A 20,405-nucleotide genomic window follows, 5' to 3' on the forward strand; every position below is an offset into this window, starting at 1 on the left:
AATTGTGTGCTTTCCACATTTCTACCTGGAATACTGTGGACCCAAAGAAGCCATATTGATGATCCAAGGGCAACGTTAAGAAACCCTTTAGGCTGATGCCAATTGTTTTTAAGTGTCAATCAATAAATAGTCAATTCTCTGTGGTCAAAAAAAAAAAGCTAATAACCTTCTAAAAAGGATCTCTGGAAACACTTATGAAATCATAAAGAAAGTCTCTTAGGATTCCTTTTGCTTTAAATACAAAGCCAGAAAAGTAACTGGGGGGTGTAGCTCAGTACTAATGTGAAGTGTGTCAAGAAATAATATTTGTGTAGTGCTTTATAGTCAAATGGTAATTTTTTTTTTGTCTCTTGTAATGATCATAGGAGTTTATTACTGGGATTCAAGGACATATGACCAATAGCAGCAATAAGATTTAAATAGTGGGCTGGGGTTGTGGCTCAGAGGTTGAGAACTTGTCTAGCATGCATGAGGCATTGGATAAAAAAATAATCCTTAGCACCACATAAAAATGAAATAAAGGTATTACAAAAAGATTTAAATATTTCCTTTGCCTTTTATTTATTTGCATGCTTATTTCACTAATATTAAGACAACAGAATGTAGGCAAATACCATAACGTGTGGGGTGGTAAAGTATTACTTTCCAGGTGCAAAGCAGCACTGTTTATCAGTTCCTGGAGACAGACTTGGAGTGATTACAGGGAGAAACCACAGACTATACTTGGGAAATGTTGGCTGAATCACACGTTTTATTCTTGAAAGACTTTCATAGGTTGTTTTGTGGGGTTGTGGTGAGGGCATCTGTACCCTATCGGAGTTACTTTTTTTCCCCCAAGTAGAAAACTAAAATCATTGTGAACTGAATATATATGATTCTAGCTGAAATAACACCATAAGGCTTTAGAACTGATTTAAGGATGTGTTTATTTTACAAGATACAAATGTTTAATATTTAATAGGAATTAAAGTGCTTAATTTTACAGTATTTTCAATTATCTGCCTTTATGACCAAATATACATATGTTACACAATATATACACTTTGCAAATATTTTACATTCATATAGCTAGAAAAGAAAAATTGTATACACTTTTTCACATTAGAGTCAATGGTAAAATTCTGATAACAGATCTTTTCAATCTTTGTCACCAAATCAAAAGAAAAACCCAGATAATATTTTCAAATATCAGTCAACTGACACTCACAAGATGAAATGCTAGTCTGGCTTTTAAAAAGTTTTATATACACACGTGATTGTTTTGCTAATGAAGACTCCCCCAGTGATACATTCCAATATCCATATACTATGTAATATTTAATGCAATTGTTACCCTAATGGTCCCCACAGATTATTGTTTTTTCCCAAACCTATATTTCATTCTATATGTTTAGTATTCACTTATTAAAATATACTAAGAGGTTTTTTTGATTTAATTTTTCACTAAATCTACCACAATGAATTTTAGGAAAAGGGATGACCCTCATATAATCCTCAGTGACTCCAACAAGTAAACTGTCTCGTTGAAGTCATGTGCTATTTCAGCTCAAAACAGAAAAGACTGCATTCTCACAGGTGCTCAGTCCAGAAAGTAAAAGATTATAAATTAATTTAGAGGGATGTTTTGCCTTAGCAAAAGTATAAAAAATATTCTAAGAGAATGAAACTATTTTTAAAAAACCTAAAGGAAAACAATAACAAGAAGATACCATAGTCTATAATTTAGAGGCCAAGGTCAAAGCCTGGGTGCAATGAATCACATCAGCATGCAAAAACATAGATTTGTAATTTATGGTTTATATTCCTTCTGCAGCTTAAGTATTTTTCTCTTAACACACTTTGCTCTGATCTGGAGACTATCTACCTGTGTTCATTCTTATTTTTTTCAATTTCTCATCTTATTCATCTCTACCAAATCTGTAAAGAAAGCAAAGTTACCTTCCCATGACTCAACATGATTCAGGGGCATGTATGAGGATGAATTATATATTCAAAATCCATGTAAACAACTTGTTAAAATATTTCAACTATTAAAATTTCTTTCCTATGGAAAGAGAATTGAAAATCAATAAGTTTTACATATGTACATACAATAGAAATTCACAAAAAGGATTTTTTAAGAAGACCTAGTGGTCTTTCTACTTAATCATATTCTCTAAATCTAGAGAAGCTATAGTAGACAGTAGTATGAAAATAAAAAGTAGCTTGAATCTAATAAAACTGGGTAAGAATGAAGAAGTAACATGATCCACTATAGATGTCAACACAGTCCTAAGAAGAGGAACTGGCTAGCCACATAGTCCTTATATTAATACATTCTTGTAGATTAAAAAATTTACTAATGAAAACATTGATATTCTTGCCTTTGAAATTTTAGCTTATAAATACCATGTGCTTCATCTTAGACCCACTAACATGAACATTATGTGATGCAGGAAATTTTAATTCTCCTCTAATAGAGCACTATAGCAAGGATACTTACCAAAAAAAGACCTTTGTTCCTTAAAATGTACTTATGTATTTGCTCCTGTTGGTGTCTATTCCTCAGAATATATCCATTGCCGAAAGATCCGTTTAGAGAGATATCACAGACAGTATGCTTAAGAATAACTTAAGGCTTTGGATACAAATGAACAAGATCTAATGTTTGAAGGCAGGGAACCCACCTTGTCTCCACAGAGATAAGAAAAAGTAAAATAGAATCATGAACTTCCACATGGATTTTTGAGAAAAGGTTTTTAGAAGGCATCAATGAATCTATAACAACCCTGCAGTACCATGAAGTTTACAGATTTCTTTATATATTTATGACAGAACAAGTGCTCTTTAAAAAAAATACATAGGGTGCATTTAAAAGATGAATTTCTATAAAAAGTTTGGTAATTAAAAAAAATTGGAGTGGGTTGCCCAGTAAAGATAACCTGAATATTGAATTAATGGAAAACAAAATATAGCTTAATAATATAATACATATATGTGCTTTACTTGTTTCACTCTCCACACTCTTTGAAAAAGTAAAAATGATTTTGATAGTATTTGAATCCAAGGAATGATGCCCACCCCTTCCCCACCATTTACCTCCTCAGTACTCAGCAATTACAATTATACTATATAGGAAGTCAGTCTTCTATATGCTTGTGACTAGGGGTCTTCATACTAAACTTTCAATATAAAACCATATCTGGAGAGTTTATTGCTTGCATATAAGCTGGCATTACAGATGCCATTATTATGAAAGTGGCTGGAACTTTTCATTATTGAGCTCCACTTAAAACCTTGATAAAAGTCTCACACTTATCAAATGATAGACTTTCAACAAAAGCAAAATTTAAGTTTTTTAAAAGCTGGAATGTTTTCTAATGAATATAGTTTTATCAAAGAAGTATTTTTAACTTTAGAAGAAGGGCACTTAACAAGATGACTTTGGAAAGCACCAAATTGGACAATGACCATTAAAACCCATATGGAATGTTGATTTTAATAGGAAAGTTTCTTTTCAATTCAGTTTGTCATGACTGCTCACACCAATTGCTCTTTAACAACCTCCTCGAGGTCTCTTAGTTGAATAGCTAAGAGTATTTTACCTTTCTCCAAGTAAATGTGTGATTCTTTAAAGAGACACAAATGAGTGAGGCTGCTACCCTGCATCTCTTCGTGCTTGACTGACTGAAGATTGTGGGATGAAAAGTGAAGATGATGGCTAGGTAACCAGAAATTTTCTTCTAGTTCTGATATTTCTCAGAAGAAAAAAAAGTAAAGAGAATGACTACTAAGAGCACGTTAATAATACTCTTTGTGAGTATTCTTTCCATAACCTAAGTTAGACAACATTGAATGTGTTCATGTTACTTATATTCTAAAAGGACTTACTAGTAGGAAAAAAATTGAGTCGTCTGGCTGCTCAAATAATTTTCAAAAATAATCTGACTCATAAGTTGTCTAGTTGCCATATATATATATATCCAATGATCTATTCACATTTACAAGTCATCCTGCTCTGATAATCATTCTATACTTTTATTGCTTCTCTTTTCTTGAGATTAAGAAACCAAAGTATTATCTATAGCTGTCATTTTCTCAATAACCATCCTGGACCCGTTTTTCTTTCTTTCTTACACACATACCACAGCTGGCAGCTAGGAAAGAGAAGCAATGTACATTTTCTTTCAGTTTGGCCCTGATTTAATAGGGTACAAGAAGCTATCTTTTTCTCTTTGTGGCTCTAAGTATTTGGTTTAATGTTAATGATCATGGCTGGTATTCCTTTCATGGAGGAAAGGAACCTAATTATGTCAGCCATAATTGGTTCATTTACTCCTTTGGAGTGGTGGGGAAAAAAAATCTTAAGACATATTTCTTAAAGCAAAAGGGTCTGAAATAAATAGCAGTTTCAAACTGAGTAAATGTAGATATTTACTCATTGTCTTCATTTAAGATGCAGTCCTTACAGACTGAGGATAGTAAATTTCTAGCAGATTGGTGTATAAAAAGTGATAATGCTTGAGTTATGATAGTGTAAAAGGAAATGAAAAACTGAGGTTGAGAAAAGGATTAAATAAGCAACTCCATGTGAGATTTTAATCACCAGTAAAATAGAAAAGAAGAGCAGCAGACTTCATGAAAAAGAATTGCAATCTATTAAAATTCCACAGAGGATAAAAGGGGGAAAATTTCTCCTTTAATCATTTGTACCTCCTGAAAACCTGCCATTAAAATATTGCTTTTTGAATGTTGTCCTCCCGACCCCCTGCTCATCTCTGGGGAGGTGGTTGTGCATAAACTTCCTTTACTATCTTTCAACCCCTGCCTTCAAACATAGGCTATAGTGTGTGAATTTTGTTTCACATCTGACCAAGGAATAGGCCCACATAGTTATCTTAAGTGTTCATCAGATATAGTCCTTATTCAACCATGCATAACAGTCACATGGAAAAAGGAAACAATGACAATAAATGTAGTTTCCACATGTCCCAGGTTCTCTGTAAGGTCAGGTGTCTTCTATAGTTCAAGTTTTGGTGAAGATTTTTGCACACGCTGATGTTATACTACAACAGTTATATTTTTGTAAAAGGTAAATTAACCCGTATGACTTTGACCACCCCAGTGACCAAAATGCACTTTAATTTCAGAATAATCAAGACTGAAACATTAACTAAACACTCATCTTATATTTAAATAGGTATTAATAGCACCTTCTAAGAGAGGCACTGTTTTAAATAGGCACAGAACAAAAACAAACAAAACAAAACAAAACAAAACTCTAAAAATACTGTTGGAATTCACTAATTTGCCCCATGCCACTTAATGCTTTTTCTTATAAAAATATCAACACCCTTAGATGCCAATCAGTTAAACATAAATCACCAAAAACATTTAAGTTTAGAACACTGCTCAATTCCAAGATAAAACATGCTTTTTATTTTAAAAATAAATTAGAGATGAATGTGAACCTAAAGCTGAAGAGAAAAGCATGTATAGTATATATATTTATATTTAATACTATATACAGATAATTGCTATATACTTTAGATATTCTGAAGAGTATTTCTACAAAAACAGGTATTATCTTTTAAGTCAAAAGGTTGAACACCAATAATTTGTCCTTTTTCTTTTGTTTTAAAAGAACATATATCATTTATGCAGCTTGAGATTTATAAACTAAATAAGTTAATATTAATAGCTAAACTGTCCCTGTATTTATCACCATGGATCTATTTTGGCAACACGGAGGTATATCTTTTAAACTGTTACAGATCCTACATGTGAAAGAGAAGACATTGAGGGATTTCTTAAATGAAAGTGGCCCATTCTAACCTGGTAGTGATACAATCAATTGACACCATTTTCTTCAAGACAAAAAGCACATATTCTAGTTCATAAAAACTCCATTTTTCACATTATTTCAAAACTTTACCGGGAGAATGGCTCTGCACATTAATTTTACTAAGAGTACACAAATGGGAAAACAATCCCCAACAGGTGGCATTGATGAGCCTATAGTTTTCAACGTAAAGTGCTAAGAGGTGAGGAAGGAGAGCTGGGGATATCTGGAGCTGAACGTCTTGCTTGAGACCACACGCTGCAGCTGATCCGAGAGTTCAACATTCTGATTTTTTCTTAGGTTCAGGATGATCGTCCAAAGTGGCTAGGTGCTCATTTGGACCATCTGGTGTCTCACCTGTGACAGCTAAAAGAATGATTTTCAGCCACTTTTGTTTCAGTTCCTCACTGTCTGCAGCAAAGCTGTGCACAGACTTGGACTGAGTCAGTTTGAAACTGTGCGGCAGGTCTGCACTCCTTGGCATTTCATCCACGACATAGCCCAGGAGTGGAATGGTAGCTTGGGCTCTGACATCCTGCGCAAAGAACATTGCATGAGGGAGAGAGCTGTTAGTCTGTTGTGTGTGTGGCCCTTGCTCCTACAAAACCTCTCTTGCTACTATTGCCCAACCCAGATTCACTCCAAGTGCTCCATGGGTAGAGGGGGTGGTTCCAATGCCTGGACATGAGGCCGATGGAGTTGGCTGAGTGAATGCATGAATGAGAGCACCCACTGATGCTATTACCTCCTTTCTGAGGGAGCTCATTCAGCACTCTACTTAGTGGTACTAGGGATTTAACCCAGGGGTGCTTTACCACTGAGCTACATCCCCAGCCCTTTTTATTTTGAGGTAGGGTCTCTTTACATTGCTGAGGGCCTTGCTAAGTTACCGAGGCAGGCCTCAAATTTGTGATCCTCCATTCTCAGCCTCACAAGTCACTAGGATTATAGGTGTAAGCTACCAAGCCCAGCTCAACTTTTCTTAATGTTTCCTATCATTAAAAAGGTGTGCTCTCCCTTTTTACTTTTTCCTCTGCTTCCCTTTCTCCTCCTCATGTTCTTTCCTAACTCAATTCACCTTTTCTCAAACCCACTGAATAGGAAATGAGCAAAGAAAGGGGATAAATGATTCACAGGGTGAAGAAAACAGCAACTATAAAATTTATCATCTTAAACAACAAACTTAAGTTATTCATTCTTTTTCTTTTTGGTAATGGGGATTGAACTCAGGGGCACTCAAACACTGAGCCACATCCCCAGTCTGTTTTTGTATTTTATTTAGAGACAGAGTCTCAGTGAGTTGTTTAGGGCCTTGCCAAGTTGCTGAGGCTGGCTTTGAACTTGCGATCCTCCTGCCTCAGCCTCCTGGGCCACTGCAATTACAGATGTGCACCACCACATCCCACCTATTTTTCTATTTTAATGAGACACAATGACAGCCTGAGCTCTTTCGTTCTAGGGAGGAGCAATGGCAGGATTGAGTTCACTGTCCACATGTCTCCCTCTGTCCCTGGGGGCATCTTGTCTTCAAGCAGATGTGGTTTAGTTACCTGGGGGGCACCGTACATGTACAGCACAAGAGGGTCTTGCTTGGGGATCACACACCAAGCTTTCTGCCAAGGTTTTGTTTTCTCCATGTACTGAAGAAAGCTGCACACCACACTGTTTCCAGATACTTCTGCAGATTCAATCTAGAGCAATTATGATGGGCAGAAAGAATAAACAAAATAAAACCGAAGTGGTTCAACTTAGGGAAAATACTCAAAGAATATGTATTCATATAAAATGTCTTCTAGAATGGTCCAAAAAAGATTAGTTTGCAATTACATTTGAAACTCTGTCACTAACATGGAAAAATACTTAGGTCAACTCTAACTCTTACTAGAAATCTCTTTATTTATCTATCTATTTATTTTTACATGAGCTCTTATTATTATTATTATTATTACTATTAGCATTACAATTTTTATTTTTAATCTTTATTTCCATTACAATTCTTAATACACCTATATACCACAATTTATCATATCTCTGTATACAAAATGACACAGCCACATCAATGTTTATAGCAGCACAATTCACAATAGCTAAACTGTGGAGCCAACCTAGATGTCCTTCAATGGATGAATGGATTAAAAAATGTGGCATTTATACACAATGGAATATTACTCAGCCCTAAAAAATAATAAAACCATGGCATTTGCAGGGAATGGATGGCATTAGAGTAGAACTCAAATTTAAATAAACATGTATTGACTGCTTTTTAAAGGCAGTTTTCTCTGCTTGATACATGTATTTAATTTAATCATCATATCAACATTGAGAAGTTAGTACTTTCATTATCTCTGAAGCTCAGCTTTTTTTTTTTTTTTTTTTTTAACCAGGGATTGAACTCAGGGGCACTCAACTACCAAGCACATCCACATCCCTTTTTTGTATTTTATTTAGAGACAAGGTTTCACTGAGTTGCTTAGGGCCTCACCATTGCTGAGACTGGCTTTGAACTCTCAATCCTCCTGTCTCAGCCTCCTAAGCCTCTGGGATTATAGGTGTGAGCCACAGTGCCCAGCTAGAAGTTCAGCATTTTTAAATAGTTTCCCCAAGAGCACACATTTAGGAATTTATGTGCTAGAATTTTAGCCCAGTACGAATCCAAACCATGAACTTTGAGCCACAATACTCCAACAATGCATAAATGCAATAGCAAAAAGGTAAAAACTGATCAATTGTCCTAGTACCTGAGATAATTTAAAATATTTCATTGTGACAAATTTTTGAAAAGTCGTTTTATAGTTTTCTGCTTTGCTTTTAATATATTAATTACTGTCAAAAAAGGAAATAAAACCATTTACCTAAATTTTTATTTTACACTTTTATTTCATTATTATTATTATTATTATTATTATTATTATTATTATATCGGGAATTGAACTCAGGGATACTCAACCACTGAGCCACATCCCCAGCTCTATTTTGTATTTTATTTAGAGACAGGGTCTCACTGAGTTGCTGAGCACCTCAGTTTTGCTGAGGCTGGTTTAAACTCATGATCCCCTTGCCTCAGCCTCCCAAGCTGCTGGGATTACAGGTGTTTGCCATTGAGCCTGGCTTCTATTTTTATTTCTGAAACGGTATGGTGCTACTCAGTTTTGTCACGGAATGTGAATGTGAGAGATAAGAGAATGCATACATACACTTAAATGTATACCAGAGAATAACTTTGTGTAGTGGTTAACAAACTCTGGCCAAAGGGCCAGAGAGAAAATATTTCATTCTTTCCAAGCCAAGAGGCCATACCAAGTAACATAGATACTTATATGAAGAAAATAAACTTTCACAAATTTTCATTGACAAAATTTAAAATATTTGGTATGTACTTAAATTTTTTTTTTTAAATGTGCGTCTATTAATCAGAATGGAATTCTTCTGGGGAAGATAACATTTTTTTCCCCCAAAGTGCTGATTTGTTACCAGGTGATACACATTTCTGTGTAAGAGTAAACATTAAGAAACTTTCATAGCAATTTGACTTTGTGATGATACCTAAGTGCATGCTTGTGTATTTTTGTTGATCTGTGATGGTTTGGTTATAACTGATGCTTCATCACAGATACATCACAGATAGTTTCTTCTTAAACACAGATAGTTTCACAAGAAACTATCTGTATTGGCAAATGAAAACCTGCAAGTTAACTCCACCTGCTTTTGTATGGCCTACAAGATAACAGTAGTTTTTACAGATGAATATTTACAATCAACTTGATGATAAGAACACTAACTTTAGACTCCAATTAAATGAAATGTCATCTTCCCCCAGAGAATTATATTTTTCTTATTTGCAGACCCATATTACAAAACCTACATATGTAATTTATAATATTTTTGAATTTTTAAATCCAAACAATGGCTCAGCAGTGAAGAGGATAAGCTTGCAAATATAATAAATCAAATACATTGAATTTTGTCAACATAATTTGTGGAAACTTATTTCTTTTTGTTTTAAAAACACTGATTTAATATTCTTGGTTTGGCCTTTTGGTCTGCAAAGAATAAAATATTTTCTCTGACCCTTTTATAGAGAAGTTGACCACTGTTCCACAGCACACAACAGTCTAGCTGGGACAGTGTTAAGTCTCAGATGCATACATATTAAGTGCATGCATGCTTATCTCCTACTTATGGACTGCACATTGTATTTAGTTAAATGAATTAACCAAATAAGTAAATGATTTTCCCTCAGTATAAGGCTTTCTAGAAAACTAGCTACTGATTTTTATTTCACAGAGACACCCTGAAACTCATCATTTAACACATGATCTGACTCATTATACTGTACCAATTTCATGAGCTGCTATTAAGTCTTGGGGCTCAAGCTGTGTTCCTGGGGGTAAATGAAGAGTATCCTCCTCTCATTCTTGCCCAAGAAAGCAACATCTTGGTCTGCCATACAAGTAACACCTACATCCCATTGGGATTCAGAATTATATTTAGAATTTCAGCATATAGGCCTATATTTTAACTTCAAACAGAGAACTTGGAGTTTAAGATCCTTTTTCAGTTAACAGAAATGACCTTTGTATATTTACCTCAATAAGCTCAATTAGCAGTTAATCAGTTATTCTTTAGAAAAATTTTTGTTAGTACCAGGGATTGAACCCAGGGTTGCTTAACAACTGAGCCACATCCTAGCCTTAAAAAACAAACAAACAAAAAAACCCCCTCTTTTTAAAAAATGTTTTTAAATTATATATATATATATATATATATATATATATATATGTGTGTGTGTGTGTGTTGTGTGTGTACACACACATACATAATATATAATTTTATTTATATATAATATATATATATATATATATATATATATATATATATATATATATATATATATATGTTTTATTTTGCTAAGTCCTTAGGGCCTTAAGTTGCTGAGGTTAGTCTGCAACTTGCAATCCTCCTGCCTCAGCCTCCTGAGCCATAAGGATTATAAGTGTGTACTGCCACTTTAAAAATTCTTGTTAAACCAAATCTCTAATTTTTGGATACATAGAATTTTGATCCTATTTCCAGGCTTCCCTGAACTTCCTGCCACAAAGGCCTTATTACATAAAGGCTTATATTATCTTTGACTGTGAACCCATTTCAGATATGTAAGTTCTATTGAACTGGCTATTAAATGACTGTAATGAACTGGCTATTTATTTTAATACAATAAGTTGAAACGCTTTCCTATAAAGAAAAGATTCTATAATTTGAATGTTAGAAGACATGCAAACTAATACTCTAATATTTGATTATAGCTACTATGTGCATGTTGGTTAACACAGCCCCTCTATCTGTCCAACCAAGTAAGTTCCTAAAAGTCAGCAAAAAGTTATCTTGGTTATTGTGACTCCAATTATTAAATACTAAGAGGAACAAAGTATATTACTTGTATTCCTCGTGGTTAAGAGAATTCTATGTTCCTGGCAGAAACACCTAAAAGATGTCCAACATTTAATATTTCATACCTCTAGAATTCCTTTCCTTTTCTTTTCTTCACTGTCTGTGAATCCACTTATTATTTGATAACAATCTTTACAGACTTTGCTCAGTTTCCCACCATCATACTCAAGTTGAGCTTTGTAGTCAGAACACTTCCAGCAGACCACCTTAAATTTTGAAAAAAGGATAATGAAGAGTGAATAGTCGTCTTTAGAAGACAAGAAGGTTTAATCAATAATCAATTATACATAATAATAAATGAGAAAAAAAATCAAACACACAGGGAGGATTTTTGTTAAACAACATCCACATAAACATATGAAGTAAATATCAAGGTGTTGTAATCTGTGATGGGCTCTGCTTATCCTTTTCTTCTTGACTTCCTGGAATAGGAGATCCGATCCCTGAAGGCTTGGTCCAGACCTTTATTTTTATACTTCTGGATAATTCATCCATCTCCTTAAAACTCATGATGTTCCCTACCCTGGGCTCTCTTCATATGGGGACTCCTCCCCTTTCAACCTGTTCTTATAAATCCTATCACAAGAAATGGCCCAGCCACCCAACCAGTCATAAAATAGTAGGAAACATAGGAATCGTTCCCACCATCCTCCTACCTCACTCCATAAATTCACCATTTTAAGTTCTGCCGATTTTACCTCCTAAACATTTCTTCAGTCTTGTCTTTCATATAATCACTCAAGTCTAAACTATCAGCATACTAGTTTGGACTACTTTTATAGCCTCTTGACTAGTCCTCAAAGAATTCTTACTGGCTTTCAGGCCTCTACTCTTAAACCTCCAGGCTATAGATTATGCTAAGTGAAGCTAGCCAATCCCTAAAAAACAAATGCCAAATGTCTTCTTTGATATAAGGAGAGTAACTAAGAACAGAGTAGGGAGGAAGAGCAGGAGAGGAAGATTAACATTAAACAGGGATGAGAGGTGGGAGGGAAAGGGAGAGAGAAGGGAAATTGCATGGAAATGGAAGGAGACCCTCAGGGTTATACAAAATTACATACAAGAGGAAGTGAGGGGAAAGGGAAAAATAATACAAGGGGGAGAAATGAATGACAGTAGAGGGGGCAGAGAGAGAAGAGGGGAGGGGAGGGGAGGGGAGGGGGGATAGTAGAGGATAGGAAAGGCAGCAGAACACAACAGACACTAGTATGGCAATATGTAAATCAATGGATGTGTAACTGATGTGATTCTGCAATCTGTATACGGGGTAAAAATGGGAGTTCATAACCCACTTGAATCAAAGTGTGAAATATGATATATCAAGAACTATGTAATGTTTTGAACAACCAACAATAAAAATTAAAAACAAAACAAAACAAAAAAACCCTCCAGGCTATTTTCCAATCAGCCAGATGCTTTCTTAAATATGCTAACCTGATGTGATCCTCTTCTTTTTAAAACTCTCCAGTGTCTCCTTTGCTCATTGTTAAAGAACAAATTGTGAAGCATGGACTATAAAGTCTTGTGTAACTGGCCCTCTTCCTCCCCTGGCTCTGACTTCTTTTAGCCCCCAAAGTACATGTTCCCTTGCTCTCTCATCTCTGCTTCAGTGAGTTAATTTTGCTAACTCAAATTTCACTTCCTCAAGAAAGATTTCAGGGGTCAGGGTTGTGGCTCAGTGGTACAGCGCTTCCCTAGGATGTGTGAGGCAGTGGGTTCAATTCTCAGCACTGCACATATATAAATAAAATAAAGGTCTGTCAACAACTAAAAACAATTAAAAAAAAAAAAAAAAAAGGAAGAAGAAAGGTTCCAACTTCCAGAATAGAACCTGAGTCCTGTCACTGTGCCACGAAGTTTCCTGTATTTTTTGATTACAGTTTTTAATTACTTACTTGTAAGATTGTTTGTCTCCTTTACTAGGCTATAAACTCCAGGAGAGATTATTCTTGAATAGTTTGTTCACCAGGCATACAATAAACATTACAGAATGTCAGTGAATGAATGACTATAATGCAAACAAATGCATGTTACTTTTTATTTTTATTTTTTATTTTTTTTGCATGTTACTTTTTAGTGAATGGTATTCAAATTTCTAATTACTATAGGATAATTGTTTAAAACTTTTCTAGTTTAAGAAATTACTTTTTTATTATTATTATGGAGGTACATCCCCTCACCAATGTATAGTGAACTGTATCTAAGAAACATATAAATATCAGTCAAAAATTTTTTTCCTGCGCTGGGGACCAAACCCAGGGCTGTCTATGTACCAGGCAAAGGCTCTATCACTGAGCCACATCCCCAACCCCTAGTCAAAATTTTAAACTAGGTTCATAGCATTCAAAATTCATGATAAAAATGGTCAGGGATTGGGTATAGCTTAGTGGCAGAGTGTGTACTTAGCATTGACAAAGATCTGGGTTCAATACCCACCCCTTTAAAAAAAAAATCCTGCCATTTTCTTATAATGAAATTACTTTAGGGGGATTTAGAATTAGACTTGTCTGTATCTGCTAACTCAAATCAACTGTTTTATTTATTTTCAAATCATATAGTATTTTTTTAAATTTTTATTTATTTTTTAGTTGTACACAATGCCTTTATTTTGTTTGTTTATTTTTATGTGGTGTTGAGGATTGAACGCAGGGGCTCGCGCATGCCAGGCGAGCACTCTACAGCTGAGCCACAACCCCAGCCTCATATAGTATTTTGATATTCTACCAGCACACATTATTGTTTGTTGACCAAAGGCAAGCATGTCAATGCCAGAAATGATTTTTGATAAACTCAATGATAGATTTAAAAAGTCTTACTCTAAGATGTTTGTTATTTGTTTAGTTTTGATTACAAAACTAAAAACTGAGTCTTAGAAAAAGAGAAAGAATAAATCCGCAATAAAATGAGAATAAGCTAAAAGAAATATCAACATAAATTGTTGCAGGTAAGCACACAACAAATAAATCATGATGCTGCAATGCTTACAATGAAGTTTACCCATTCTTCTTAACAGAAAGGATCTAGTCTTCAGCTTGGTTCCCCCCCAATCCCCCAAATTGCTGCTACCTCTTTGTAGCTTCATTTCACGCTTTCTCTTCACTCTTTCCAATGACACTCAGCTCAATGGCTGATCAAACTATGTTCAAATTTTATTTATAAGTAGCATCATTACTTTTCTATATAACATTGTAATTATTAATTCATATCATAAACATATTATTAATTAACTTAAACTTTCATAAATAACCAAAAAATACAAAACATGCCAGAAAATGTGTAAGTTTTATAAGTTTATGTAATAATTGAGATATATATATATAGAAAGACTGTGTAAAAAGTCATAATATGAAATATGTAGCCATGATTAAACATATTTTTGACTCTTGATTTTTATCAATATGGCAGAATAGATACATATGAAGAATCCTTTTGCCCTCATACAACTGGCTTCTAGACACAACAAATGTAACTTTAAAACTTGACTTGACTTTAGAGAGAATTCTCCAAGGTATAAAGACTAAAACCCAATGAATAAACAAAAGAAAAGAAAAACAGTGAGCTGAAAGTATAATGATTAATAAACTGTGCAAACTCAAAGTTTATATTTGGAAAAAGTCCTAGGGCCTGAAGGAATGGGGAAGTGAAACCGAGACTCAGTCATTTATACTAAACTTATGAAAGGAGGATCATGAAATATCGACCAAACATGAGCTCACAATCAGACTAGCAAAGTATTTCAGAAAATAAACCATCATGAACCAGAATTAGTAGAAACAACCACCAACAGACTTTGACCACTCAAAATTCTTCAGATATTGGCATTACCAGTCAGAAATCCTGAAGTTATATGAGAAGGGTTTGAAAAAAAATAAAGTGGCAAACAACACAAAAACTATAGAAATGAACAGGCAGATTTAGAAGGAAAAAAACAAACAAACAAACAAAAAAAACTTCCAGAAATAAAAAATAAATGCAGGGCTGGGGATGTGGCTCAAGCGGTAGCGCGCTCGCCTGGCATGCGTGCGGCCCGGGTTCGATCCTCAGCACCACATACAAACAAAGATGTTGTGTCCGCCGAAAACTAAAAAATAAATATTAAAATTCTCTCTCTCTCTCTCTTAAAAAAATAAATGCAAACAAATTAATAAAATAGCAGATAGCTACAACTAAGGAGAATGTCCAAACTAATAGAATTAACAAAATACAGATATGCTACAAAGAGAGGCATGGAGATAGAGACCTGGAGGGTAGAATGGGAAGGTCATGTAACACAAAGACCATATTGTATAACGTTTGAATCTTCCTTATAGAGGAGTTGAGGAAATTATAAGAAATAACATATACACAATAGTTCCAACAATTCTTGGCACCAGTACACCATAAATGGTAGCTACTGTTTTTATCATTACTGCTACTCTCCTCTACAAACTTGCTTCACTTTTCTATATATTTTTATGTCATTTAATGACATTACCATTTATTTACCTAATCTTAATGTGGGGAGTCACTCTTGATTACTCATTTTGCCCAACTTAGAACCATCTCCCTTTCAAACTTGGTCAAATCAAAGCATGGCATGTCTGACTTTCAATGACCTCATCTTTACCTACATTTCTAGTCCCAGCTAGCAACAACCAGTCCCTGTCTTACAGTGTTTAATATCAAGCCAGCCTATATGCCCCGATATATCAATTGTATCCTCAGTTCAAACATGCTGCCCCACTAATTCTCTGGAAGCTGCTCTCCCTTAGGATGCCATGCCACCAAGGGAAACATCTGGGTCTCTGGCAATAGGTCTGGTTGACCACTCTCATCTCAGAGACATGAAGAATTAACTCCATCATACCTCAGTTTCCAGAAGGCCTGGTCTCTCCAGTTGTTTTCCTAGACTCTTCCCATACACACTGCTTTGTATATGATGTAGTCCCCCATCTTCTTTCCACCCCTTTTCATGGCCTTCACTCATGAATTCTCAAGTAGAGGCTGCCAGTTTCTCTCACCTCCCCTTGTGCCATCTCTGAAAACCTCAGGGCTGAAAGCTGGGGTTTGTAGCCTTTGGTTTTCTCCTTGCCCTCAAAACCCCCTGGCTTTAGCCTTTTCCCCTACTGAGCTATTGTCTCCTCATCATCTGCCTCACCACCATTCACTCAGGATTTTATAGTAAAATGGATCTTAGTTCACCAGGGTATCACAATGCCTGGTGACTTCAACATCCACATGACTAACCCACTGAACTGACTTCTTAGGTCCCTATTGCCTGTGCCATTCTTATGAGGTCTGTCTCATGGCTACCCATGAGACTGTATCACCACCAGGGACTGAACCACATTTGACACGACAAGTTCAAACATGACTTGCTTGCTGGCAGCGGTCCACTAAGATGCAGCTTTGAAATTACAGAACCCCTTCTGTCTATTGACCCCACCACTTTCTCAGCAGCCCTCTGCTCTCCCTCTGAGCTTTCCTACCTTCTTTGTTATTAGCTTAGACTCTCCTTATTCATTATGAACTATCTGATGAAGACACCCCTCTCTCTCCTTGTTTTTCTCACTATATTGACTCTGGATAAACTCTGCCATTTGCCTTCTCTGGCCTGAGCTGAATTTTGTTAGAGAAATCATTGCCATTAAGCTGATGACTATCCCTTTAATCTTATGACCACAGACTACTAATGAGCATCTAGTCCGCCTGTGTTTCTCTGGCAGGCTTACCTTTTTCTGCCCAAGGCAAACCGTTTTATACTTAGTCTTCTCTCTTGAATCTTCCCATCTCCCCCTTCCTTCCTCCTTCACTCTCAACTTACAACTACCTCATTCTTCAGTGAAAATACAACATTGAACCTAAACTCCCTCATTTCACACCACAAAGCCATAAACAACAGCAACCTGTCCCCATTTGTACCCATCTTTCCTTCTGTTATAATGTTCCCCTCTGCCCATCAAAAGCCAGAACTTTTACCTGAAGGGTGAGTTCCACTTCTTCTTGTCTTCTCAAAGACACCAAGTCCTCTGGGCATTCTCTCTTACCACCTCTCACGCCACACTGCCCCTTACTCATCATGTTCCAGCCACGTGGCTTTTGGCAATCTTGTGACTAGAGCAACCTCTTTCCTACTGCAGGTCTTTGGCTCAGACTCAACGTCTGCAATACTCCTCCTGTCTCCTCCTTGGGATTAGCTCTTTCTCCCTCTTTAGGTATCAGCTAAGTACCAACCCTTCAGGTAGGTCTTCTTTTTTCTAAATAAAATTGGTTCCAAATCTTCCATTACTCCTACCTTCTCTTTTAACTTCTTGACCATTTTCTAATTCTGTTGACAGTAATTCGAAACTCTTGTCTTTCTCCATTACAATGTAAGCTCTGTGAAGCTGGGATCATTTTGTTTACCAGTTTGGTTTTTTTTTTGCTACTGGGGATTGAACTCGGGGCACTCAACCACTGAGCCATATACCAGCCCTATTTTGTATTTTCTTTTCTTTTCTTTGGTGCTGGGAATTGAACTCAGGGGCACTCAACCACTGAGCCACCTCCCCAGCCCATTTTGGATTTTATTTAAAGACAGGGTCTCACTGAGTTGTTCACCGCCTCACTATTGTTGAGGCTGGCTTTGAATTTGCAATCCTCCTGCCTTATCCTCCCCAAGCCATTGGGATTACAGGTATGTGCCACTGTGCCTGGCTCCTATTTTGTATTTTCTTTAGAGACAGGGTCTCACTGAGTTGCTTAGGGCCTCACTGAGTTGCTCAAGCTGGTTTTGAACTCACGATCCTCCTGCCTCAGACTTCCAAGTTGCTGGAATTATAGGTGGGCACCACCACACCCAGCTTTGTTTCCCATTTTTTTCCTCCAGGGTTCATCACAAAACTGAGTGCTTTGCACAAAATTGGCACCAAAATAGGCTTATTAAGTGATTTTTTTAAACGATCTTTTTAAAAAATATTTTCCCAGATGATAATCTAACCACTTACACCATTACTAGTGACCTTAATGAACCAGAAACCTCACTTACGTGTCCACATGCTCGACAATGGTGCCTTCTCCTTGTCAGTGCATTGAAAGGTTCCTTGCATTTCATACACATTGTCACTTCATTGTCTCGGATCCATCTCGGGGCTCTTTTCCCTAGCTCAGCAGTCTTAAAAAAAAGTAAGAAAAAAAGAGAGATATAATATTAATAGAAAAATTGTAATTTCCCTTTTTATTAAAAAAAAAAAAAACTATTTTAACAATTGTATAAACCATGTTCTGAAACTCAAGACCCAAGAAAAGAAATCAAAGATTCAAAGAAGTTTAAAGAGTGTCACTCACTACTGTATCCATCAAGAATGAATGAGATTCCGTCTGAATAGCCAATTTTGGCATTGTGAAGGGAAAGGGTCAGATCACAAAATGATTAGATAGATCTTCTGCAACTTTAAAGAGATAAAAGAGTTTAAAACTAAGAACTTAATTCAACTTACAGAAACCTCAGAGTGAATGTCATTATCCTTTGCAATCGCATTTCTGAAGGTTTCATGCCTTTGATGAAAGGCATCAATGGTCTCTTGAAGGGCCTAAAATATAAATGAAATTCAAAGCACACATTAAAGTATCACATGACAATCATGAATACACTTTATCAAACAAATATCCATAATAGGAATCATCTTAAAATTAAATAAACTTGTTCTGATGATTATATATTTAAATAACAGAATGATGTGCACAAATTAATGTATGCCTAGGTTGCCATAAAACAAAAATGAAAATAGAAATCAGGCTTACCTTGATCCATTCTTCTTTGTCTTGCTCAGAACTAAAACAAAACAAAATTAAAGTGAATGTGGAGAACATTAACTAATTACACCTGGTGAATAAAACTGCTTTCATGTTGTTCTAACTTCCTGGAAAATTCAAGAATGTCCTGAAAGGCATTACAATAATTACACAATGTTTGGCAACTGAGCAAATAAATTCTTCTGAGATACAGTATCAGACTACCTATTAATTTTGGTGACCATATATTTTGTTGGGGGCGGTTAGGTTAAGCTGCCATGCCATATTGCCCTGACATTGAGTGAAATACCCTCAGCTAGTGGTGTTTATCAAGTGGCCCTATACATCTAACATACTGGACAAAGCAGCTAATCCTCCAATCTCCTAAAATACATGAAGGCCCATCTCAGTAAAAAGATTGCAATTATCCTTGCATCTAAAATTCATTACAGATAAACCAAAACAGATCAGCATTTTCAATGCCTGCAGGAAGGAGGTTTCACAGATTAATGGCGCCAGGGCTTTATAATTCTCTTTATGGAAAAAAATTTCCTCCACTGTAGTCAAGTCCCTGTCATCCCGTTGAGTCAAGTTTTACTTCCTCTCCCCTATAAGAAGCTTATGTAGCTGACTGACTATTGTCACATTAAGTTTGAAAAAACCCTTTCGGGAACTCTGAATGATCTTTAAATTTTGAAGAATATCAAAGAGTGCCTGTTCATTTACCATATTTGGTAGGCTAGAGCCAAGTGTGAGTTCCAACCTAATGTCACCTACCTCATTCCAACAGGTATCCAATATGATTGAGATAACTGGAGGTTTGTTCCTGTGACACCATCCATCTATCCATTATTTATTATCTTTTTTTTTTTTTTGTACATGTGATATTGGGGATCGAGCCCAGGACCGTGCACATGTGAGGCAATCACTTCACCACTGAACTATATTCCCATTTCTTTGTGAGAGAGGATTCTCACTAGATTGCTGAGGTTGACCTTAAACCTGCCAATTCTCCTGTCTCAGTCTCCCGAGTCACTGAGATTACAGGTGTGCACCACCATGCACCATACATGGCTCCAATATTTATTACTGAGTATCATAATGTGCAGGAATGTTGGTAGAATCTGTAAAATGGAAGATTCTGCTTATTGCCCACCTAGAGGCTTAAATCTGTTTCTCAAAAGCAAAAATATAAGCAACTACCTATTGCTTTGCCCTGTCACCACAGCTCTCCTACTCTGGAAGCATAGTTATTAGCTACTTTTAGTCTTCTAAATGCAGACAAAGACACTTAATAAGAATTTAATGTCTTTTTTTCTTACTTTTTTACTCTTGGCCAAGTTTTTCTACTCCTTCAATTAATTTACTTATTACAATATTTTAA

At 35.8% G+C, this 20,405-nt stretch overlaps 1 protein-coding gene across 3 annotated transcripts in view; it reads right to left on the bottom strand.

The window, feature by feature from the left end:
* Positions 1-907: 907 nt before the first annotated feature.
* The window catches only part of Fgd4 (FYVE, RhoGEF and PH domain containing 4), a 199,499-nt gene continuing 180,001 nt past the window's right edge, over positions 908-20,405 (bottom strand). For all 3 annotated transcript variants that reach the window (XM_071609985.1, XM_071609986.1, XM_027934149.3), the window contains exons 12-17: positions 19,031-19,061; positions 18,727-18,819; positions 18,276-18,401; positions 11,335-11,475; positions 7,372-7,512; positions 908-6,356 (exon numbers count right to left, since the gene is read on the bottom strand). In XM_071609985.1, the coding sequence (XP_071466086.1) occupies positions 6,099-6,356; positions 7,372-7,512; positions 11,335-11,475; positions 18,276-18,401; positions 18,727-18,819; positions 19,031-19,061 (790 nt within the window). In that variant the 3' untranslated portion in view covers positions 908-6,098. The remainder of the gene's footprint in view (positions 6,357-7,371; positions 7,513-11,334; positions 11,476-18,275; positions 18,402-18,726; positions 18,820-19,030; positions 19,062-20,405) is intronic.

Source organism: Marmota flaviventris, chromosome 3 (genome assembly GCF_047511675.1).
Source record: "Marmota flaviventris isolate mMarFla1 chromosome 3, mMarFla1.hap1, whole genome shotgun sequence".
Taxonomy (NCBI): Eukaryota; Metazoa; Chordata; class Mammalia; order Rodentia; family Sciuridae; genus Marmota; species Marmota flaviventris.